Here is a 26,106-nt window from a genome sequence, read left to right as displayed (position 1 = left end):
GAAGTAAAGGCAAAACCAGCAAGTGTATTTATGCTGTTATGACAACCTGGTTAACACACAGCCTTAGGAGGCTCTCTCTGTCAGAGTCCACCGACGCAGCAACTCCCCCAAATAACTTGCCATGTCCCTTTGGGAAGTCGCTGTTGGTGCCACTAAGCTCGGCAAAAAGCTTCCCAACTGTAGGGTCCCAAGGCCCCTTCTACCATCACGGAGCCATCGCTGAGCTGTGTTCCTTGGGTTTAATTAGCAGAGGTGATTCTCAGGGAGATCACTAGCTGCCCTCCCAAACACTCATAAAAGTCAGGAGAGGTGGGGAATGCTGGGGAATGTTAGGCCTGACATCCGGTGTGCTCACTGAACTAGGAGCTCAGGGCCCGCACGTGCACACTATGTTATCAGTTTCAAGGATGATGCTGTGCATGTATCATTTCGGCGTTTCTCATCTCTCCACCCCAACAGACACATTAGCTGCCACTCACTTCCTTGACACCTGAAGCACCAGCTGCTATTTTGAGCAAGATACTGACTTAGAATGCCTTCTTTTAATTATGTGTCATTATCTCGCCTTGGGGTGGCAGTTCCCTGGTGATGTGGAGCCATGGGACAAGTCAGAGCCACTGGGTTTTCATAAATGCTACCAGTTAGGTCTCCCTGAGATGGGGAGAGTGGTTTCTGCATCCCCCAATTCTCCCACATTGTTTAAGAAAGAAGAAACAAAGGTCACATGGATTCTCCTTCGTGTTGACATGCATCAGTGAAGGCAGTGGGGAGTCCGACGGTCGTTCTAAAAATCTTATTCTGTTACCTAGTTAATACATTAATCCAACTTATTCAGCCCCTCACACAGACCCAGAGCTCACAGTGCAATTGACTCCTGCCCTCTGGATCTGCATTCTTGTATGTAAACTATTCCCTAACACAGGACTAACATATCCTTCAGAAAACTCTCAAACAGTGGCACTCAACTAAAAATTTTAAAATTCTTATAATTAGATATTGACATCTTTCTTCTTTTAAAGGCATCAGTAACCAAAAGGGAAACTTTGCTATAGTCTCTGGACCAAGAGCTTAGAAGATTATAAATTAACTCTTTGATAAACATGAGCAGACAAAAAAAAAAAAAAAAAAAAAGATGGTTCAGAATGCAAACAACACATCACTAGAGACTGTTATCTAAATTCACAGCACAGTTACGACTAGCTTGAAAGAGATAACATTTTCCAACAAGGAGAGAAAATATGGCCAAACACCACCTATCTTAAAATAACTAATAATTAGAAATCCTTTAGTGCTCTCATTACTGCGAAAGTGTCAATTCAGAGGTCAAAATCTATTCTTTCTGAAACTAACACAGTGTTGAAAACAAGGCAGTCTGGTTGCCTGCTATACATGTCCCTATCTTCTCCCGCAGAAGTTAAGTAGGTCGTGAGATGAATTAAAGAACCGAGAGCCACTCCCAACACAGTTAATAAATGATCCCTCCCAACTGACAAAACGCCAGCCCCACCGGCATGAGTATTCTCCTGGTGGGGATTTGCACTCATTCTTGGGAAAGATGCTGCTTTTGGTCACAACGTACAAAAGCTGCGTATTTCCTGTATATTTCCCACCCCCCACGTCTCACGCATTACAGAGCCGCATACGCAGATCCAGTGCGGAAGCCGGAGGACAGATGAGATCACGTGCTCTAACACGCCGCCCTACTCACGGAAGTCGGGGGCCCCCAGCCAGGGGGTCTTCAGCAGGACCATCGGTAGCTCCCCCCCACTCTGTGGACAGCGGGAGGGACACCCGTGTGACCCCACCGCAGGGCCCTCGCGCCTGCTGGCTTCCTGCTGCCGTTGGGGTGGCGGCGTCCCGTCAGGAGTGTGACACAGTAGGGAAAGAGACCGGTTCACTGTGAGACCTGCTACTCACTCTCGGACAGTGCCTCGGCCCCCCTTCCCACTGCACAGTGGCTGCCGCAGGCGGTGGATGGCCCTCCAGACCGTGAGCCCGGGTCCGAGTCCCATGGGGACACAGGCTGAGGTGTCAGTGACCTTCTTCTCAAGACACTGCATTTTTTTATAGTGCTACAGAAACAACCTAACATGACTCCCTAGCCTTAGGAACAGGGGAAGAGTCTCTTTAGGTTTAAAATGGGTGGGGGATAGTCTGAACTAGGAAGATGGGGAGGTGGTTGACTCTCAGCTGTCAGAGGAATTAAGAGGGTCCCCAAGTCAGTAATGCACACCGTGTTTTGCATGCATGCTGGGGAGGCTGGGTAACGTGAGTTTCACCTCGTGGGACCTGTCACTTTTCCACACAGAGTTAATCAAACGCTCCGTTATCTTCCCCAGGGAAGGGAAATGAGCTGATTTGAACTATGAAGCTTGGATGCTCATCCAGAGAGGACAGCTGAGAGATGTATGTGCAAAATAACTGAGCTGGAGGAGGAAATGGCAACAGATTCCAAGTACCTGCTGGCTGCGCCGTCGGCGGTATTTGCTGGCTCCTCTGAGCACTGAACTGAACCGAGGCCATGGGCCGGTACTGCTGCGTGGTTGAGGTAGGGTACTGACCAGACGGATAATAATACACAGGCATCTGGGGAAGGAAGAGGACAATGGCAGGACATGAGGGCTGCAAATGGAGTAATGTTTTTAAACATAAAATACATTGTCATCTTATGACATAACGTGGATGCAGTAAACTGCAAAGATGACCACCCTGCCTACATGCATATGCACTGAGTGAAAGTTGCTCAGCTGTGTCCGACTCTGTGAGCCTATGGACTGCAGCCCACCAGACTCCTCTGACCATGGAATTCTCCAGGCCGTAATACTGGACTGGGTAGCTGTTCCCTTCTCCAGGGGATCTTCCCAACACAGAGGTCAAACTCAGATCTCCTGCATGGCAGGAGGCCTCTTTACCATCTAAACCACCAGAAAAGCCCAAGAATGCTGGAGTGGGTAGCCAATCCCTTCTTCAGGGATCTTCCCGACTCAGGAATCTAACCAGGGTCTCCTGCATTGCAGGTGGATTCTTTCCCGGCTGAGCACCAGGGAAGCCCATGTATGTGTCACCAATGTCATGATACAGGAATGATGCTTTCTGAGACTTGTATGCCTGATCCTTAAGAAGACTTGCAGCTTTCACTCTTTCAGAAGAGAATCTAGCCACTAGGAGAAGATCCAGACTGCCCAGCTGGAGAAAGAGGCCATGTGGAGGCCAGAGGCTGCCCAGCCAAGATCCCAATGCTCTGACTCAAGAGTGAGGCCAAATGGGACCTTCCAGTCCCAGTAAAGCTGCCTGGGACAGCACCACGTGGTGAAGGGGGGGCCATCCCCACGGAGTTCTGCCACAAATTGCTGACCTGGCTGTGAGCTAGACAATGGCTGTTGTCTTAAAGCACTGAATTTTGTATTTTTTTAAATGCAAGAAGAGTGAATGAAACAGTCATCAACAACGACAACACATTTTTAGGGTAGTTTTAAATGTGATCGGGCTTCCCTGGTGGCTCAGCTGGTAAAGAATCTGCCTGCAATGCAAGAGACCTGGGTTCAATCCCTAGGTTGGGAAGATCCCTTGGAGAAGGGAATGGCAACCCATTCTAGTATTTTTGCCTGGAGAATTCTATGGACGGAGGAACCTGGTGGGCTACAGTCCACGGGGTCGCAAAGAGTTGGACACAACTGAGTGACTTTCACTGCACTTAAATGTGATCATTTAACTTGAATTGTTTTTCTAATGGAAACACAAGTAAGTCCTGAAATCTGATCTCCAGACTAAAAGGATCAGAGGATGAGGTCATGAAACAAGGGGAGGTCCAGCAGAGCACTTATCAGAGTGGCACATGGCCAGTATCCCCCCTCAAAAAAAAAAAAAGAACATTCAGTCTAAAAAGGGACATAGGGTAAAAACGAATGTTCAGGAAGGGGACATAGGGCAAACTTATTGTTTATGTCACCTTCTGCCACTTTCTCCTGACTGGGAATGACTGAAAATATTCTAATTACTTCTAGTAAGATTCAAATCAAATGTCTACTGACCTGGAAAGATTTCTTGCCTGTCTCAGGTCATTTATAGGAAGGCTCTTTTCTTATTAATCAATTACCTTTTATTTCTAGCTCTGTGACTTTTCCTCTATCAACTTCTTTAAAATGTAAGCAGAGGCATGCCAGTTCACAGCCTATAAGGTTTACCTGTTTAGAATACAGTTAGGAGCCATCTGTTTGAGCATGGAGATTTTTATGGCTTGCCCTCTTTGCCTTGTCCATGCATATTTGCTTCATTCTTCTGGTGGGTTGAGTGTTCATGGAAAGTCAGACAAAACTGACCTTTATAGTTATTAAATAGGTTCATTTTTCTGCATAAATTGAGCATATTTTCATATATGCCCACAGACCATATCTCATGTTCTTTTCATTATTATACATCATTGAGTCATTGAGTTTTAAAATGTTGAATAAATTGAAAATCACTGTGGGATATATCCTATACCTTTACCTGTGGTTCTTTTACAAAGAAGTTCAGAGATGTTCAGACTGATCATGAACATGTGTTTTCTGGTTTTTTTCCCCCTTCCCTCTCTCTTTCTATTTTTAAATCTATTAAAGAGAGAATGAGAGCATTTCTGTTGCAGATACACCAGCAGTCTGGATTGTCTTTGCTCTAATATTTGCTCTAGTATCTTTGCTCACTAAAACCGGAATTCCTTCAGTCAAGCAAGGACATTTTTTTTTTTTAATGCTTCAACTGAATATTCTGCCAAGTCTTCTCTTTCCCAATAATTAAATATTATTAAAATCATTAATATATTGGTGAGGCCTGTTCTCCTGTAACTTATTTTCCACATCTCCTTAAACCCTACCCTGATAGCTCAGTTGGTAAAGAATCCGCCTGCAACGCAGGAGACTCCGGTTTGATTCCTGGGTCAGGAAGATCTGCTGGAGAAGGGATAGGCTACCCACTCCAGTATTCTTGGGTGGCTCCAGTACTCTGGAGAATACTGGAGAATACCTGTTGGCTCAGCTGGTAAAGAATCTACCTGCAAGGTGAGAGACCCGGGTTCAATCCCTGGGTTGGGAAGATCCCCTGGAGAAGGGGAAGGCTACCCACTCCATTATTCTGGCCTGGAGAATTCCATGGACTATAAAGTCCATGGGGTCACAGAGTCAGACACGACTGAGACACCTTGACTTTAAACCCTACCAGTAACACTGCTACATTACAGAGAAGGCAACTAAAGGCAGACTATAATTATCACTCAAGAGAAAACGAATGACTGGGTGAAAATCACTTCATGGCAGAGGATTCTGCATGGCTGGAAAAGAAAATAATTTATTCAAGATGCTAAGGCAATGCCACAGACACACAAAGGTGACACTCTACTCGAAACAGCTCCTCCAATGAGATATTTCATAATTAGGATGGAATTTGCTTGGGCTATGCATGCCTTGAAAATGGACCAGAAAACGCCTCAGTGCATTTTACATCTTGACAGTGATCACTTGCAATATTCAGCAAGGGATGCCCAGGAGAGCCCCAGAGAGGTTTGGTGGTGAAGGGTAACACATAATCAGTCTTTGAGAAGACAGTAAAAATCAGTGATCTGTGGTGTCTTACATGCTCAAGTCAATTAAATATGATTAATGGCTACCTGTGGGCGGGCATGGGAGGCCAGAGCCCCCAGGGGAGAGGAGAGTACAGTGGAGGGGGCTTAGCTTCCTCCTTTATATTCCGAGAGGAGCCCCCGATCCAGAAAGATGCTTATGAATGGGCAAGAAAGGAAACATGTCTCCAGAGCAGCAGCAGGAGGGATGCAAGGCCCCCAGGAGCTGACTTCCCTGCTTCCTTCCCCAGGGCTTTCCTGCCCTAGTCATCACCATAGTGAGCCACATCCTGCAGGAGGTGATGCTCTGCCATGGCCTCTGCACCAGCAGCCTAGAGAGTGGGCCATTCCCTCTGGTCCTGGGGCCACAGGTCCGCTTCATCCAACTTCCTTTCTGAGCCCCATAAGACTCTGCACAGCTGGTGGACAGGACAGACCAGGACCAGACCAGGACCAGACCAGGCTGGGAGTATCAGTATGCCCCAGAAGGGCGAAGCGGGAAGAGTTGGTGATATTCTACATGGAAACCGAGCTCAAGGTGTTCTGGGTCAACCAGCTCTGAGTCCCAAGTGTGAGAAGAAGCACACTCACCTGTGTGGGTGGAGGCTGATGCACGAATCCTTGTGGCGAGGCAGGGGGTTGGAGGACTTGCTGGGAGCCAGAGAAGCTCCCTGTGGGAAGCTGCTGACCCGTGGAAGCAATGACATAGCTTGGCTGCTGGGTGGGCTGAGGCAGGAGGGACGGCGGGTAGACGGGACCAGCGGGGGGCTCAGGAGTCTCCCCCGAGGACTGCCGGCTCAGGGTCATCTGGCTGAACTGCGTGGCCACGTCCTCTCTCTGCAAGCCATCAAGAGAAACCCGGACATCAGCAAGGCTGGCTGAGAAATGGGAGGGGCACACAGAAGCAGAAGCAGGACAAGGCTTGTCCTTACCAGAGATGGAGGGGGCACGATTTGGAAAAAAAATAGATGAAAGGAATACTCTGTCCAAAACAAGAGAACGTAACAAGGGAAGATAGATTTCAAACATCTTGAGGATCAGAGATGGTCAACAGGTTGACCTGTATCTCTTTCTTTCAATGGAAACAAATAATTATTATTTCATTGTGGGCTCAAGATCCTCAGAATAACACTGGGATGAAAAGGACTTGGTGGGCTATCCTAGAGGGTCATCTGGTCTACCAGCAATAGCCCACAGGCTCTGCCTACTGGAGAGAGACAAGAGGGACTTGTACTGCCCTTGGCTGCTGCAAAAATGGAACCAGGACTGGAGTCATCAGCAGGCTGAATGGAATTCCACTTGTAAAGGAGTATTTATTCACTGCCTGGCCTAAAGTTAAGGGAGAATGCTCACTCTCATTGTCCAAAAGGACTTAGTACATTGAGGGGAAATGAGAGGGCCCTGGAGGACTGGGATACTAGGGGAACACCTGTATCCGGAGCAGCGGGTGATGTCAGTTACCATCTAGATACTGATTTTAAGGTATTTCCCAACCCTCACACCAAACTCATGTGTCTCTCTCCTCCTGACTTCTAACTCAGACGACATCCAATTCCTGCTTAGCTTGTACATGCCTTTTAATATTTTTTTGGCTGTGCATCATGGCATATGGGATCTTAGTTCCTTGACCAGGGATAGAAACCCTGACCCCTGCAGGGGAGGCACAGCGGTCTTAACCGCTGGACTACCAGGAAAATTCCCAAGCTGGTAAACTCTTAAAGGGGTATCAGACTGCAGGAGCGTTAAATATGGGACAGATGACAGAAAGGAAAGCATTCTTTCTGGAGAGGAGTGGCAATGTTCTGGAATGAGACATTCACGCACCACGTCCCCGCTGACAGTCAGCTCAGGGCCCGCCCCCCAGCATCAGTCCACCCGGCAATAGTAAAACCAGAGAACACGCTCTCCCAGGAGAAACGTCATCCCCACAAGATACAGTACCAGGGGGAACTGTGGCGTTGGCGACACAGGCAGGAGATGCTGGGGAGGAAAAGACACAGCTGGGTATTGCACGGACTGGGAGGAAGCCTGCAGCCCCTGGACAGATTGGAGGAAAGAGAAAGCTGATCAGGTTAACAGGCAAGTGCTGGGGGCTGCAATCACACTGCCTCTGAAGCACACCACTGTCCTGCACAGGCAGTCTTGGTTCAGTGTACTCTGGAGAGGGGTCCAGCCACTGATGGGAAGCCAGAGCCAGGCAGACTGGCACCAGCCAGCCTTGGGGGAGGCTTGCTGCCCAGATAAGAAATCATGTGTGTGAAACTTCTGAAAAAACTGTAAAGCACTACAGAATTTAAAGAATTTCATTTAGTTTTTTTTTTTTTTTTAAAGAATTGTGAGACTTTTCATGTTGGTGGTGGTGGTCAGATTCCCTGGCTCTAAAAATATAGTCTGAAGGCTAAGAGTTGCCAGGGTGAAAAATTTTTGTAAGAAGCAAGAAAAAAACAAACAAAAGAAAACTGAGGTTCACCTTGGCAACTTCCCTGGACACCTCAGGTTTCTGTGGCCATTTCCACGCATTGCCCTAAAACAGGAGGGCAGCCCTACATCTGTCCAAGGCACAGATGAATAGCCAGGCCACCTTGGAATGAGCTGGTTTCTGTTCTTCCCGTTGGTAAGGCATATCATATTGAGTCTTTGCAGACACGCACACTGCTCTGCATTGGGAATGATGACAATGGGATTGAGTTCCATCCCCAAGTCAGGCTCCTTGACCATACAAGCAGCATTTGTCATTTCTGTTCCCAAGCACCACGCCTCAGCATGCAAGTCACTGGATGGGGTGGGTGCTCAGCTCTACCTACACTTAAGGATCCAGCTGAAGTCCCATTAGCCTATCAGCCAGGGTTCTCGGTGGCCAGCTTTTATGATGGAGTTGAGTGGACAGGGGTGGTACCCATGGGAAATAGCCCCCTTCCTGACACTTCCTGACAACTTCTCCGAGGTTGGAGTGACCTCCGTCTCTGTGCACCTCCCCTCCCGGTCTTCCTACCAGCTCTTACCTGAGTGACCAGGGGACTGGCCATTTGTGGCTGGGCTGGCTGGACCTGCTGTTGGGGCTGCGGGGAGGGCTGCTGTTGGGGCTGCGGCTGGGCCTGCCCCACCATCGCACTACGCAGGGGCTGCTGGCTGGCTGGGGGGTTGTAGATGGCGGGGGTCCCATCAGGATTCACGAAGGGCTGGCCTGCAATGGGACCATACCTTGGTCAAGAGAAACTTCTCAAGCCCTCTTTGGACACAAAGGACCCCGCTGAGAGATGCTCAAAATGGAACCTGAAGACAAGGGCCAGTGGAACCCTGGGACACCAGAACCTTCACCAGGGCAAAGACTTGACTGTTTAAGACCCATGTGGTTGAGCGAAATAACAGTATAATAAGCCCAGAGCAATTTGAGATACTGCAAATAAAGCCACCGCCTTCAGGGCGATTTGCCAAAGCTAAAAATACCTGTGCGTAGTGGCACCCAGAGAAGGAGGTCTGTGGAGCCCTGTGTGTGTTCTCCTCTACCTCGCAGCCACCAGCCAGATAACTTACACTGAGATAAGGGCTGTTTTGCACTGACAGCTCTGCGGTATTCAGTGACTCATTATTTAGCAGTACGTTTGCTTTGCTTCCACTGGGCTGGTCACCAACTCAGAATCATTATCTGTTACACAAATATATGTACAACCAGAATATACCACATGCATTCATTCACTTCTCTAAGTAGACAGCACCCGGGGAGGGGACTGAGATTTTGAAGGTGGTGCATAATAAACTCAGCACAGAACCATCTGATCACGGGGAAGCAAATACACATTGTCTTGTCCTGTGAAATACTGGTGTGGTTCACTATTACTGTTCTTGCCATTAAAAAGAGTATTTTATAGTTTACAAAATAGTATCACTGGGACCTCATTGGGCCTCCGAGGAAGAAAGGTGTCATTGTGGTTTGTTTCTGAAGAGGAAAGATAGGAAGGTTACAGGAATAAGGGGCTGAAAAGAGAAGGGTAAAGAGAAGCAAATGAAAGAGAGGGGATAAGAGGGAAAGGGAGGTAAGAGAGAGAAGAAATGGGTTTCCAATATGACAGGTGCAGCAACAAGCACCTTACACCCAGGGTCTTCTCTTCCAGGAACCCCACAGATGTGCAATCTCATTCCACTTTATTATTTTTTATTCATTTGGCTGTGCCACGTGGCTTGTGGGATCTTAGTTCCCTGACCAGGGATTGAACCTGTGCCCCTGCAGTGGGCATGTGGAGTTCTAACAACTTAACCCCCAGCGAAGTCCCTCATTGCATTTTCACAGACAAGATAATCAGGGTTTGGAGGGCCCAAGCAACTTGTTCAGAAATAAATGAAGTAGTAAGTGAGACACTTAGGAAATGACTCTGGTCCATTCACCTCCCATCACACCAAACAACTTTGGTGAATTACCCAAGTTTGCATGATGAATACATGGGAAAATGAATGAGGTTCCATGGAAAAAAAAAAAAACAAAAAACCATAACTGAAAACTGTTCATTAACACATGAGAAGTTAGGAGAGGTGTGGGTCATGTTCCAAGGTGGAATCACCCTCAGAATTGGTAGATAAAGAAGACCCAGAATATGGGTGAACAGATGGGCAGAGTGCCTATAGGTAAAGAGCAATGGACTTAATTTCAACTCATTTAGGAACTGACATGGGACTTCCCTGGGTGCCCAATGGTTAGGACTCTGTGCTTCCACTGCAGAGCACACAGGTTCAGGTTTGACCCCAGGTCGGGCAACTAAGATTCCAAATGCCGCATGATGTAGCCAAAAAAAAACGCCTTCCTTTAAATGCTGATGAACCTACTTGCAGGGCCGGGAACAGAGATGCAGATGTAGAGAGCAGACTTACGGACACAGCAGGGAAAGGACAGGGTGGGATGAGCTGACAGAGGACCACTGAATCACGTGCGCTACCATGCGTTGAGCAGATGGCTAGTGGGAAGCTGCCGTACGACACGGAGCTCAAGCCCGTGCTCTGTGATGACCTAGAGGGCAGCGTGGGGGTGGTGGGAGGGAGGCTGAACAAAGCGGGAAGTATATGTATATTTATGGCTGATTCACGTTGTTATACGGCAGAAACCTACACAGCGTTGTAAAGCAACGATCCTCCAATTAAAAATAAACTTTAAAAAGTGAACAAATAAACACGGATGGCTCTGGAAAAAAAAAAAACAACACACCTTCCTTTAAAAAGAAAATTAGGAACTGACACAAAAGCTTTAGCATTTCCCAAATTTTCAGCACTCCCCCCAGTGTGCGTGTGTGTGTGTGTGTGTGTGTGTATCCAACAAGTAACTTCATATGCTGCATATTTATGAACATACCTGCCAGAATCACAGAAGTTCTAACAACAGTTTCATAACCAATCACAACATGCTGTGATAGAAAAGCAAATTGCTAGAATTTTAGTCACAGAACAATGACTAAATTTAGAGGGTTTTTAAAAAACGTTCTCCATAAGCACTTGTTTCTCTATCATTGTTATTTAATTTTAGCTATGTTTTATTGTCTTATTGTTCTTTTTTCCAAAATAACTCTTCTGAATTAAAAAAAAAATCTGCAACCCATTTTTTCTTGCAAAACCCAACAATTCAAGAAAGAATTCAAAACAGCTCAATTTACAAAAATCTACTGGCCCATTTGGGGTTCTAATCCTTTGTTCTCTCCTCCTATTTTGTATCTTAATAGGTAAGAGGAAAATTTTAGGTTCTTAACATTAAAAAAAATAGCAACTACATATGAAATCATTTTCAAGTCAGCCTTACTCTATGCTCACACACACACATAAACACAAACATGCAAAGATGGACAACAAAAAGAAAATGATCTTTACTATTTCTATGCCTTTTTCTTAAATTGGATTTTTTTTAAAAAAACTGCTAGTTGTGGATTTTTGGTCACACCATGTGGCATGTGGGATGTTAGTTTCCTGACCAGGGATGGAACCCATGCCCCCTTCATTGGAAAGAGTCGAGTCTTTATAGGGCCAGAGAAGTCCCACTATTTCTGAGACTTGTGATTTACCCCAGTGAGAACAAAGGAAGTGTGAAAAATTGACCATACTTAGGGAGGAGGAAATGGCAACCCACTCCAGTGTTCTTGCCTGGAGAATCCCAGGGACGGCGGAGCCTGGTGGGCTGCCGTCTATGGGGTTGCACAGAGTCGGACACGACTGAAGCGACTTAGCAGCAGCAGCAGGGTGTAATATAACTGTAAAGTATAATGTTATTGTGCTGGGGACCAGAAGAAAGAAGTATCTCTAAACAACGACATGTGAAATTTTCTAGGGCTTCCCTGGTGGCTGGGATGGTAAAGAATCTACCTGCAATGCAGGACACCAGGTAATTCCTGGGTCGGGACAGTCCCTTGGAGAAGGGAATGGCAACCCACCCCAGGATTCGTACCTAGAGAATCCCATAGACAGAGAAGCCTGGCGTGCTACAGTCTGTGGGAAGTACTAAGAACTCACTTGGGTAGAGAGAGGGGCAGGCTCTTCTGGAAAGAGAAAGTGGTAGAAAAGGTTGGTTTTTATGCTCACCAAGGAACAATGGAGAGAACCGAGGAAAACGAAAAGAGTCAGGACAGATGCCAGGGAAGAGACCAAAACCAATTTCCTATGAGGGCCAGGAGGTGACTCTTGGGTTTCAAGTCAGGCTCTGACGGCCTCCCCGTTTTCTACCTATTCACCAATCCAGATGTAATTACGACTAAGTACAGACAACTCCTTTGAATGACAGCAGCTGAAAACCAGAGGAGAAAGGCTCACGAGCTTGAGGACTATTCCACTCAGCAGAGATTTTCATGTCAGAATTGCAGAAGCGTGCCCAGCAGGCCTGGCATGGGTGTTGGCAGGGAAAGAGGGCGTAGTGACAGCAGTAAGCCTGGGCTGTGAGCTGAGCCAGGGCAGAGAGGAGGTTTGATTGCAGAGCATCCACCGCTCTCAGATACATGACTTGAGGTGAAAAACGACTCCGCTCTTCACATCAATGTGTAATGTGCAGCCGACATTATGTTACTAATAGATAATGACTGAGCCCCTGCATGGGACCGAGGCTCTGTTATCCAGGGATGCAAAACAAAAACGAAAAACTCAGTAGGACCTCTCCTCAGAAAGGCTTACACATGGGCTGGTAACAAGGAAATGAATCCAGGGGCAGTTCACACTAAAAAGAAAGTAATTATATGCTCTTGGTTTCCCATACTAAAGCATGGCTACTATGTACCTGGCAGAAGGGTATTTATTTAAAAAGACACGGAGGGTATGATGGGAAAAATATTTTCCTTCCTAGTTCTTAAAAAGTGAGCCGTCAAACGATAAAGAAGCTGATGGTTATGGATAAGCAAAGATTACTTCAGGTCTTGCAAAGACATGCTTTTAGACAGCACACAAAATATTCATGGCGCATTCAAGCACAAGGCAGGAGCAGTTCAGATAAATTGGTTCTAGACGTCCTGTGAAAAACAAAAAGCAGAGCATTATGGAAGCCCATGAGGAGCATTCGGAACAAACCAGCCCTCAAAGGCAGCTCAAAGTCAAAGTCCTTGCAGGTGGTGTATTCTTGCGTCTCACGCTCCTAAACTTTAGCCAGACAAAAGCAGAGCAAAATGGCAAAACAGCATACACAGACACTAACAAGGGCGCAAGGGATGCCAATGCCTGTTGACATCTCTGAATAGCACCACGTTGACAGAAAACTGCCAAAGATGAGCCTTCGGCTAGAATTTTCCCAAAGGACACTGAGTCCAAGACAGCTGGAGGAAGGTGCAACTCAAGAGTCAGACCCAGGCTTGCCTGGCAAGGATGAAGGCATGGTCCAGAGATAACTCTCGAGCAAAGAGCCTCTGATTCCTTCATCCAGATGCCCACAAGCAAAGAAACAACAGTTAACGCAGGTCCAGAGTTAGAAATGGACCAAGTGGGAGCTGAGTCTAAAGCCAGACAAAGTAAAAAAAATCCTGGTTGTATCTGGGGAACTGCAAGAATGTATATGGATGGGTTGGTTTCAGTTGCCAAATACTGAGTGTCAAGTAAAAGCCCGGTCCGTTGTGCCGACAAAGGAAGTCTCATTTTTGTTTCAGTTAGCAGACAAATGATGGACAGGCACCTTAGAATTTCAAATCATTGCTTGTCTTATTCCTGCTTAAGACAGATATTTTATCCATCATCATTTTATACATGAGGCACATTTTCAGATATATGACACTGTTCTACTCTCCACATCAGCATGGATGATGCATAGTAGACACTGTTTCAAAAATATGTAATTGTTGAGGACCTATGTCTGAGCACAGTGCCTCAGGCTACTTCATCATCCACTCCAGGGAAGCAAAAAATATAACCAAGTGTGGCTCCTCCCCACAAGCTCAGGAATGTGCTGGTAACTGAGAAATGGACCCTGAAGCAATTCACACAAGAAGCGAAGGAGTCACAGGCTCTGGGTTGCTAATACCAAAGCGTTCCTATCACGTATTAGCAGATAGGTAGTTAGGAAAGGGTTAAGAAAGGGTAAGAGGTGTGGATTCTAAGAGGGGGCAGCAATGCCAGAGAAAGATGAATTTCAGCCCAAAGGAGGCAACTTTCCAGTTTTAATAGTAGCATCATGTAAGAGATTAGATAGGGACTTCCCTGACAGTCCAGTGATTAAGATGTCACCTTCCAATGCAGGGATTGTGGGTTCAGTCCCTGATTGGGGAGCTCAGATCCCACATGCCTCACAGAAACAATATTGTAACATTCAATAAAGACTTTAAAAGTGATCTGTATCAAAGAAAAATATTAAAAAAGGAGAGATTAATAGCCTGAGACAGACTCACACACAACATACTAGAAATACACATATACACACATAAATATGATATATGATGCATATATATCTATAGATGTACACATTTTCCCCCTCCTTTTCTGGCTGTATCATGTAGCTTGCAGGATCTTAGCTTCCTGGCCAGGTATGCAATGTGGGGCCGTGGCAGTGAAAGCACCAAGTCCCAACCACTAGACCAGGAGGGGATTTTGTGCATATTTTTAATTGATAAATATAAACACATTCTGGCAAAAAAGAAACATCACAACTTACCTTACATCTCACCACTCATCATGGCAAGAATAATTTAGTACTATTTCCCTCCTGGTCTAGGGAGAGTGTCGTGAATGGAGACTCTGTTCAACAGTGTTATTAGACCCTTTTCTAATGAGTTAGGACTCATTTGCAAAGGAGATATTTCAATAACAGCTCTAAATTACTCATGCCAATGTATAAAAATTGGGACTTGGCACCAGGAAGCACTTTCTTCCCTTTTCTATAAACAAGATTACGGATGATAATATACACATACACATGCACATCCATTCTATCATTACAAATCATTGTCCCCTAAAAAAATACTCTGTTGAGCTTTTTGGAAACACTCTGCAATTCTGGTTAAAACATACCACTCACAACCACGCTTAGTGGATACTCTTGTTTACAAACCCTCCCTATCTCAATTAAAAGTGAAAGAATTTAAGCTGATGGCATCGGATCACACTTTGATCTGTGCCCAGAGTAATGGATATGATCCTGGTTTTCTTTTCATTTCCTTTATAGTGCTTACAATGATCCAGATAAAATACAAGCCATCTAATATCCTCCTTACAAGTATCTAATCTGAAAGCTTTCAAATGGTTTTCAATAAAAAGATTACACCTTCTTTTCCCTCAAGCTTACGGCATTTTCAAAATGTCTCAGTCACACACCGTGCCTTGAGAATGTGCCATATGCTTTCATGAAAATGTCGCAATTATTCAAGTAAGTATTTTACTATCGTGCTCACGCATCTTTGAATTTCCTAATTACTAGACATGTGGAAACATGGAGTCACAGCACTTTTATGAGACTCTTAACCAGCACTGCATTTAAAAATTTAGTTCATCAAAGAAATACTCTGGAATAATCTAAACCAAACCACAGATATATATTGAGAAAATTCAAAAGATTTTTCCATCTCTTTCAAAGGTTTCTAGAGAAATGACTTACTGACGTCAAGCCTTCCAACCAAGGGTTTCCCAGCCCTGGCACTACTGACATCTTGGGGCTGGATAATCTTCTGGTGTCAGGGGCTGTCCTGTGTATTTTGAGATGTGCAGTAGCATCTCTGGGAGAATGCAATGGCACCCCTCTCCAGTACTCTTGCCTGGAAAATCCCATGGATGGAGGAGCCTGGTGGGCTATAGTACACGGGGTTGCTAAGAGTTGAACATGACTGAGTTACTTCCCTTTCACTTTTCACTTTCATGCACTGGAGAAGGAAATGGCAACCCACTCTAGTGTTCTTGCCTGGAGAATCCCAGGGATGGGGGAGCTTGGTGGGCTGCTGTCTATGGGGTCCCACAGAGTTGGACATGACTGAAGCGACTTAGCAGCAGCAGCAGCAGTAGCATCTCTGGTCTCTCTCCTTAGATGCCAGTAGGAGCCCCTCCTCTCCAGGTCATGGTAATCAAAATATCTGCAGATATTGCCAAACGGCCTTGGATGCATGGGAAAATTGCCCCAGGTTGAGAAGTATCCCTCACAGAGCAGGCGTTCATTAGTCTATCTGCCCAGGGCTCTGGGTCCTCTGAAGTTATTGTGCAAGTTAACTGACCACTAGAGAAATTAAATAAGTACAAAGCAATTTAAGATGTACAAACTATTAGGTATAAAACAAAACACAAGGATACACTGCACAACATGGGGAATATAGCCAGTGTTTCACAATAACTATAAATGGAGTATAAACTTTAGACCTTGTAAAGCACTGTATTTTGCACCTGTAACTTACATAATGCTATAGAACTATACTTCGATTTTAAATAAATAAAAAACAAAACCCAACAAAAGCCAACAACAATGCTCATTCATCATGAAATAAACAGTGGTCATGAAATGAGCAATTTTCCAAATCCCACCAAAACCAGCCTAACCCTAAAATTCCTGAAATACATAAGAAGATCCTGTCCTCTGTATTCTCTCGCCACTGCTGTTCCTTATTTCCCAGTGGGATCTGTGTGGGGTTGTAAGATGAGAAGACAGTTTATGTAGTGAAGAATCTGCTGTGTGTCCAGTTGAGATCTCAAGCTCCTGAAATTATCTTGGATGTGAAAACACTTTGAACGACAACAAGCTAACCATGGATTTAGCATGAGAAATATCCATTTTCAATGAGTACCTCACAGTTTATCACTCAACAGTTTCTGGTCTTAGCTCCCAGGAATACATGAGGGAGACCACGCCCAGGGAAGAGAGGCCAGAGAGAAAAGTATATTTCTAGTATCTGTATTTTGATTTCCACATCAATATTGATATCGATACCGAGATACAGATTCCAGCTTTCTATAGATCTGCTCTTCCTAAAACAAGAACCTCCACCACCATTTAGGCCCCAGGAATTCTCAGACCACTGACTAGCAAATTCAAAAGCTCAGACACAAGAACAGACCTTTGATCTTGTGTCTCAGTCAAAGAGAGGTGATGAACCAACCTGTGTGTGGATTAAGCAGGATGCTTCCGGGCGGGATGCCTGTGGCAGCTTCGAGTGGAAGGAGGATGTAGCTGGTGCTGCTGGGAGCAACCTGGCCCCCCATCCCATTCTCTGGGTAGGTCACACAGCCAGGAGAAGTGGCTGCCACACCCGAGACCAGCGGAGTGCTCTGGAGAGGCGGATATGTGCGTGACAGCGATCCTGAGGAGCCTGCACTGCTGGAGGACTCGGAACCTACCAGAGAGACATAGATCAATGAGTCATCCCACATGGAGAAGGGGAGAGAAACCACTGCTTACTGGAAACAGTCCATCACTAAAGAACCAGGTGGCTGCTGCAGGATGAGACTAACTAATGCGTCTCCCACATTTTGTTGAAATATTTGTTACATGTTTATCAGATGCATCAGACTCCCAGGAAAAGAGAGATGAAGACTGAGAGCTCAGTTCCTGGCACCTCACACACCACTAGGGTGATGAGCTGGTAAACAGTACCATAAAGCGCAGAACTCAGTGCCTGAAAATTCCTGTCTCCTCGAGAAGGGAATGATGTGGAAAGGTCTCCCTGAGCTTGAGTTACGACACTAAAGTGACTGGGGACTTCCCTCGTCCAGGGTTTAAGAATCCACCTTGCAATGCAGGGGACGTGGGTTCCATCCCTGTTGGGGGAACAGAGATCTCACATGATGTGCAGCAAATCAGCTCACATACCACTACAAGAGAGCCCACACACTGCAGTGAAAGATCTCTCCTGACTCAAAGAAGATCCCACATGCTGTTAACTAAGATCCGATGAAGCCAAATAAATGTTGTTATTCAGTCACTAAGTCCTGTCTGGTGTCTGACTCTTTGTAACCCCATGGACTACAGCATGCCAGGCTCCTCTGTCCTCCACTGTCTCCCAGACTTTGCTCAAATTCCTGTCCACTGAAGCCAAATAAATAAATACATAAAAGTTAAAAGGACTGCAGTTTAAGGAGGAATCTATGGTCATGTAGATGGTTCTAAAGTACTGGTTCTTCAACATCCATAAAGCTGAATTTTGAAAAGGTCGTAGTCAGAAGTGATCTTTCCCTTCAAATGTGAGTAGAACTGGCTCATTCCTTTTAATTAAGATCCAGAAGTGCTTAAGATCTGCACCAGATCTTGCATATTCACATTATTAATATGATTAAGAGGTAAATCAAAGAGGTCTTGGCCATCATGATAATGACTGATCATTCTTCAGATGACACAAGAGCAGAAGCATGGCGGGGATTTGTGGACTGACGATTTTTCAAATACGCAGGTAACTGGGTCAGTGTGCAGAAGCCACCGAGATGGAATTCAATGCTAATCATCTCCCTTTCCCTCCAGTGTGGACAAGAAAAGCTACATTCCAAGTCCATGAGACACCAGCAACCAGAGCCAGGCAGCTCCAGCGCCCTTGACCGTGGTTGTTTTGGGGCCCTGAATATTAAACCAGAGCCTCAGAGAGAAACTGCACCAAGCCAAATTTCTACATCTGTGGATTCAAACTAATGGATTGAGTGACATGACAGCTTGTAAGAACAGAGTATAAGAAACTTTAAAAACTATTAGCCTACACTATTGATTTATATGATTAAATATTCATTGTTCTGTGTCACTAAAGGTTAATACATATATAAAGAATATTTAAGATTTTTTTGAAGATTCTAAAACGTGCCTTTAAACTGGAGAACTTTTAAAATAAGTGAGAGGAATATAATGTGATTGCAGAGAAAAGGGACCACTAGAGAGTGTGGTGATATTTTTGTTTTTATTTTTGAATACAAGGTGTGAATTTATTTTCAAATTCGAATCAAACATGGTAGAGTGGCTTAAAATCTTAAACTTAAGTTATCTGAATTGAACACATTCAGAATTGGGCGAAAATAGTCATGACTATGTTGCCGCATTGCTTCTCAGAGAGATCATTTCATGTCCCTCAAAGTAGAGTATTATCAATGTTGGAGTGTAATTAAATTATTTTCTCATTGACTCTTTTAAGGGACACCTAAAAGTATATAAAAATAAAAGTCAAGTTATCCTGAATTAAAAGGATAGTGATATTTACTGGGTATGTAGTATGAGTGGATATCTTAGTAAAACCTGTAATTTGAAGGACTATGACTGCACACACAGAGAAGGAAATGGAAGCACAGAGAAGGCAGCTAACTCAAGCCAACTCACACAGCCAGATAATGACAGAGCTGGGGTGTGATCTGGGCAGACTGATCTGGATTTGACCATGACCTAGTACTGATCGACACCAGGGTTCTCGGTGGGGCTCTTCCATGCTTTTTTGATTATTCAGAATGATCAAGTTTCAGGTGAATTCAAGATGGTCCATCTAATTAATGGTGATATGGTTCTGAATAATATATGGGTACAAAGTGGGAGGGATGAATTGGAAGACTCAGACAGACATAAGTGCACTATTGATACTATGTATGAAACAGATAACTAGTTAAGAATCTACAAGGAACTCTAATCAATGCTCTTCAGTGATCTACATGGGAAGGAAATCCAAAAGAGAGGGGATATATTCTCTTTTCTGTACAGTAGAAATGAACACATGGTAAAGTAATATACTCCAATAAAAGTCAGTTTAAAAAACATATGGGCAGAGAAATAAAGGATCTAAAGGGAAACGTGGGAATGGTAAGAGAAGCTGTGGGAACACGTGGCCAACATGCCTGATCCTGAAGTCACTGCTCACTGCAAGCTGTAGTGTGTGTGTGTGTGGACTTGTGTCTACGATGTGAGGCTACAGTCCAAGTCTGACGCTTAAGAGTCAACAACAACAGTAATAACACAGCAACACTTTCCGCCTCCAGGCGTTGAAGGTCACACACAATTGATTCAGCCTGCGTCCGGACTGATGGGTTAGACAGTGAGAAAAACTGGGGCCCAAGAAAGATTCTAGGGCCAGCCTGGGCTGTGTTGGTGCTGGAGACTGATACACATAAATGGATGTGCCTCTATAAAATCCAAAAGATTATTTCACCTTGGCTTTTGGAAGATGGCCATCGATCATTGATTGGCAATATCATTTCCTTCTACTGGCTGAGGAAAAGCAGCAGCTTCAAGAGGAACAATGATGAGACAAGGTAAATATAGGGCCCACAGGTTAAAAGAAAGAGAAGGAAAAGTAAATGCAGCTTAAACTCTCAACACTTGCAAAGATGGAACCAGCGAGATTCTTTGAAGGGATGGCTCAGCCATGATCGTGCAGCCTGGCTGGTGTCTAACCAGCTTTGAACAGTTTCTGAACATCAGTCATCTAGAATCAGGTAAAGCAATATTCTACATATAGCCAGAATTAATGGCAATTCTTGATTAAAAATGGATGCTACCAATAGTGATAAAAGGCACAGGAGTAGAAGTGATCACAGTTTTATAAAAAATTAATATTTGAGAACTTTACTACTTTGGGCACTGAGAGGGGTTTGTGTTTTCTTTTTTCAGGGACTTAGTGATAGCAACAGCAAATATTTAAGCAGCATGTCAGCGTGGCCAAGCACCACATGAATTCTCTCATCTACTTTGCACAGCAACGCTGCTTTGCACATGAGAGCTGATCCTCAGAGATGCTAGGTAAATTTCCCAAGTGCAGTGGAGAAGTCTGAGTTCAAACAGAGGCAACACAATTCCAGGGACCACACTTGAAGCCTACAGGTCACATGTTTACACTAGGGTCATTCCAGCAAGAACCGGTGGGACCAGGGCCCTCACTAGGCTTGAGTCAAGTTCTAGGAGATACTGCCCAGAAATTCAATACTACTCATAATGGGTTGCTCAGAAGTCAGAAGTTGGACCCAGAGGGGCAGCTGGTGGGAGGTGAGGAGAGAAGATACCAGGGTGACAGTCGTAGGTGAACATTCAAGAGGGAGACACGAAAACGGAAACATGGAAAGAGACTGGGGAAGAGACAACAAGGCAGACAAAAGGAAATCCAGGGGAGGGCTGGAGCAGAAAGGGAAGGGTCGGGGCAGACGCCCTTGGAGAAGGGAGTGCGCCATTCATTCCCCAGGGAGGGAGTTTTAGCTCTGGCTCTTCCAGAATTCCTTGTATTTTCCTCCAGAAGTGACTTCTTTTTTTAATATCTCAATGTCTTCTTTTGTAAAATACAAGTCACCAGACTAAAGGACGAGTAGAGACGAGGACGAGGCCCTTGAAGCTCCCCTCGGTTTATCACACTTCAGACAGATTTCTTCCTGATTGTAGCCTCCTTCCTCCCTTTCCATAGAGCATCTCTGTGCCTTTAAGATGCAAATCTTCTCCCAGCCTCTTACCAGGTTTTCAATCAGGAAAGGTCTTTCTTAAGGATGTGGGAGCCATGCCTTTGAAGTATAATCCTCAAGAAAAAATGGCGCCTTTCTCTGCTAGTCTCTGCACCAATCAGTAAACACAAGGGGTCTAATTAAATTGACCCATCACTTATGTAAGCTCCCCTAGCATCTTTCTCTAGCGCACTTACAGACTCTCCTGTCTTTGTTTCTGCAGGGCTGAGTTTAGTTTCTCTCTGCTACTCCAAGAGTCTTGACTTCACTGGATTAGTTATGGGTAAAGTCTTTCTTGCCTGTTTAACTCATCAGGGACCATTTTTCTTTTACAGGGACCCTGAACAGGAAAAAGAATTTTTTTTTTCCTCCTGAATCCAGGAAAATGTCTCCAAAACCAGGGATCAGAGTTTAGTGGAACTCTGAACTAAAACTTCTGAAATAACAAGGGAAAGAATATCCAGGATGCATTAGCAGAGTGATGAACATTAATACAAAGAAAAGGAAGTGATGGAAAGATGACATGTCTTGCATTGGCTCCAGAGATATCCCGGGGCACAGACCAGCAAGATGACAACAACAAGGATACCCTTGCAACCAGAACACACGATGCCAGGTCATGTCGATTTTGTGAAAACCAAGCAGAAGGCAGTCTTACTTTTCCAGGGCAGCTCTTTCTCAAGCTTGGTTTATAGACAAGCCGTCTGTGCTTGAACAAAGTTCTCCTGTGACCTTGATGCAGCTAAAGTCGAGAAGCCCTGCTCTGACATCAAGAGGGACGGATGTAATCAAACAACATGGTGTGGCCAGTGCGGAGAGAAACAGAGGCTACCCACTTATGTCTCAGCCCCATGTCCACAGCAGCACTGTCTGCAGTAGCCAAGACATGGATGCAGCCTAAATGTCCATCAGTGGATGAATGGGTAAAGAAGATGTGGTTCATTTACAATGGACTATTACTCAGCTACAAAAGAGAAGGAAATAAAGTCATTTTGTAACGACATGGATGGACCTAGTGAAATAAGCCAGAAAGGCAAGTATCCTATGATGTCACTTATACGTGGACTCTTAAACAATGATACAGATGAACTTATTTATAGAACAGAAACAGACTTACAGGCTTTGAAAACAAACTTACGGCCCCCAAAGGGGGAAAAGGGGATGGTGATAAATGAGGAGGCTGGGATTAACAGATGCACACTACTATGTAAAAATAGATAACCGATGAAGACCGACTGTACAGCACAGGGAATTCTACTCAGCACTCTGTAATAATCTATGTGGGAAAAGAGTCTGAAAAAGAAAGGATATGTGTGTATGTATAATTAAACCACTTTAATTAAACACCTGAAACTACATAACATTTCAAGTCAACTATACCCCAATATAAAATAAAAATCCCCCCAAACAACCAACCAAAAAATAAAAACACACCACATGGTGTGGCCAGCGTGGAAAGAGACAGATGACATGGTATTCTTAATTCTGAACCCCGTTGCCAGTACCAAGGGAGAATGGGGCTGCAGACATTCAAGTCCTCTTCCCTGTGAGGCTGTGCTGGAATTGGCTGTCTCCACAGACCATCGCTGGGCCCCTGGTAACTGACCGTGGCCATGCGCAGGGCAGAGGGTACAAGAGGGGAAATGCAGCCGAGATCTCAAGAGGATGTGCTTGCATGTTTTGACTTCAGTAACATGCTTTTCCCAAAATGTAGGAAAATGTGTTTCCCATCTGGAAAGCATCTCATTATTACCTATTTGAAGCTAGAACCTATGTAATTAGAGAGAGAGCAGGAGAACTTAAATGTCTCCAGACTGAGTTTCGAAAAGGTCAAAAGAGCTTGCCATTCCACTGTGAACAATAAAGTAAAAAAAAAAAAAAAAAAACCAAAAAAACACAAAAACAAAACTGGAAACCTGGTACGATTCTGAAGCTCCATGACAGCAAAATTGACAGCTTTGCTTCATAAAACCATCTTGGGAGATTGTAAGTTTGTTTTGACATCCTATCTTGATCTCCTGTAATTTTTTTTTTTTTTCTTGCCACTCCTATACCTTGACAGGCTTTCAAATGGAGATGCTTAGATGAAAAGAAAAAAAAAATGTCTGAAGCACTTACAGCTTCTAATTCTTCAAAGAACATGGCATTTTAGCATTCTTGAAGTGCTTTAAATGTTTCCAAAGAGCTCTGCTTTGGAGATGACTGGTGGTTGGTGTGTGGAGAAGAACGATTAATTTGAAAATCTTAAGTGCTCTTTGGGTGTGCTGGAATTTTTAAGTGCACCATTTAAGGTACTTGGTTTCTGCGTTTGAAGGAGATTTAAAACTATTTAACCTTTCTTAGTTTACAAGAGCGCAAGTGCACCACGGTGGATTTTCTTGACTCCAGTTGCTGCAGTAGTGGGGTATAAGAGCAATTAATTACAGGAAGAAACCAAGAATTCACCAAATGGTGAATAAAAATGCCAAAAGGCAGTGCAGGCCCACCTGATTCTTTCCAAGAAGCAGGATGTGTGTGTGTATGTGTGTGTATGTATATATAAAGTAGTGGCTGAGACTAAATGCTATGAATTTTCTGCCTATATAGGAAAACACAAGATAATTTCTTAGGAAGCACTTGTCAACAACATAATTATGTTAATCCATTAGCATAATGAGCCGAGATTTCACAAAGAGTCTCTGAGCAGTTGTGAGAAGCTTGGTTGGGACTGTATTCACAGCAGAGAATAGCATGTTTTTTAACCTCTGGTTGGTGTTGCCCATTCACCATTCCCCTGGGGTCCTGGCCTCCCACTCTCCACACCCAGGCTAGGAATCCGGGAGCCATGTACCCTGACCTCCAGACGTATCACTGGACCACAACTCTCAACTCTAGCTGGGAGTCAGGGCCTCCAAACTTCCAAGGCAAAATCAAAACCAAAGGAAAACAATTCCATGCTAACATCACAAACTTCAAGTTCATGGAGGGCTACTGAACGGTCACTCAGTCAGCTTCCGGGGATTTTTTTCAAGATTTTGATTGTGGCCATTTGAAAATAATTTGAAAATGATGGTGAGGGATACTTGTGAGACAGAAGAGCTAGAAAGGGCAGACCATGAGGGATATTTCGTAGGCTGCTATGAATCCCATGGTGTTATGCAGCCATCAGTGTTAAGTTGTTTCAGGTTAATGGTTCTCCTAGATTTTTCATCATTTTGCATGTCTCAAAGGATGTTCATGCAAACCTAAATCAACTATGTCAGAAGATCAATGTTCACTTGTAAGAAAATAAAAAGGAAAAGGTTAAAGAGATACATGTACCTAGCTCCTTGGAAATGAAAACTTTCTGAGGTTCTTTTTCCTTAACTGCAAAACATTAAAAAGAAATAATAAAAATAAGCAAGAATTAGTGTTTATTGAAGGCTTATAACTTGCTAGCATGATTGGAATTTCTTTGTGTATATTAATTCTTAGTCTTTGCAATAACTTGCAATTAGGTACTATGATTAGACCTATTTCTCAAATGAGGAAACAAATAAGTTCAGTAACTTATCCCGAATCATACTATGTAAAGTGTGAAGTGTTAGTTGCTCAGTCATGTCTGACTCTTTGCAGCCCCATGGACTGTAGCCCACCAGGCTGTCTGTCCATGGGATTTCCCATGCAAGAATCCTGGAGTGGGTTGCCATTTCCTCCTCCAGGGGATCATTCCAACCCAAGAATGAAATTTGGGACAGGTTCTTTGCTGCCTGAACCACATACTAAGAGTTTACCAGAGCAAGAACTGAAACAATTAATATTATAATTATCTGACAATGTAGTTTTAAAGAATAAATCATAATATTAAATGTAAAAAAATAGCTAACCTTGGTTAACTACTTGGCTTGTGCAGCTGCCTCAGTAACTGATTTTATATAAATGATCAAATTTAAAATTACAATAGTTCACCAAGGGGAGTGAGAATAACATTCTATTATCACTTACACTTTATAGATAAGGAGACTGAAGATAAGAACTGGGTTCAATCATGAACCCCAGGCACACAACTCGTGGGAACAGTATGGTTATTTCAGTGGCAATTCCTGACTTTTTGGTTTATCCCGGTGATTAATAACATTCACCTCATCATCATAGGCTCCTCTGGCTCAGACAGTAAAGAATCCACCTGCAATGTGGGAGACCTGGGTTCGATCCCTGGGTTGGGACGATCCCTTGGAGGAGGGCATGGTAACCCACTCCAGTATTCTTGCCTGGAAAATCCCCGTGGACAGAGGAGCCTGGAGGGCTACAGTCCATGGGATCACAAAGAGTCGGACACGACTGAGCGACTAAGCACAGCCCAGCACATCACCTTTAGTTTAGGGAACTCAGAGAGTGCGCTGACCACACAGCTGGGATGGAAGCCGGAAACTATCGCGGCACATAAACCCATTCAGTACTAACTACCTGCTTTGGACAGCTTCCCGGTACTTCTGCTACTGGACGTGCTGTCGGCCCTGCTCAGCACCGTGATGCCCCCGAAACTCGCCGTCTTGGTCATGGCCGGCTTGAGATTGCGGTTGGAGCTGTCGGAGTCTGTGCTGCTCCAGGCCCGCTGGTGGTCAGACCACTTGAGTTCGTTCTCGGAGCTGCTCTGCCTGCTTCCCGAGGTTCTCCCTGAGCCATCTCGGTTGCCCCTGGAGCACGGCCACCGGAAAGATGCATGGGACAACGTTAGATTCCGTGAGCAGAATGGA

The 26,106-nt window shown here is 44.6% G+C and overlaps 1 protein-coding gene across 41 annotated transcripts in view; it reads right to left on the bottom strand.

Annotated features, from left to right (window-relative positions):
* Positions 1-26,106, bottom strand: part of ARPP21 (cAMP regulated phosphoprotein 21) — a 163,519-nt gene that overhangs the window by 51,272 nt on the left and 86,141 nt on the right. For 16 of the 41 annotated variants that reach the window (XM_027957983.2, XM_060402774.1, XM_027957978.3 and 13 more), the window contains 6 exons: positions 25,814-26,046; positions 17,107-17,340; positions 8,596-8,777; positions 7,535-7,630; positions 6,185-6,430; positions 2,460-2,586 (listed from right to left, as the gene is read on the bottom strand). In XM_027957983.2, the coding sequence (XP_027813784.1) occupies positions 2,460-2,586; positions 6,185-6,430; positions 7,535-7,630; positions 8,596-8,777; positions 17,107-17,340; positions 25,814-26,046 (1,118 nt within the window). Of the gene's footprint in view, positions 1-2,459; positions 2,587-6,184; positions 6,431-7,534; positions 7,631-8,595; positions 8,778-17,106; positions 17,341-20,562; positions 26,047-26,106 lie in introns of those variants that run through there. The other 25 variants (XM_060402776.1, XM_027957988.3, XM_027957990.3 and 22 more) reach the window with 10 other exon arrangements.

Source organism: Ovis aries, chromosome 19 (assembly GCF_016772045.2).
Source record: "Ovis aries strain OAR_USU_Benz2616 breed Rambouillet chromosome 19, ARS-UI_Ramb_v3.0, whole genome shotgun sequence".
In the NCBI taxonomy this organism is placed as follows: domain Eukaryota; kingdom Metazoa; phylum Chordata; class Mammalia; order Artiodactyla; family Bovidae; genus Ovis; species Ovis aries.
This window is presented reverse-complemented; position numbering and strand designations above follow the sequence as displayed.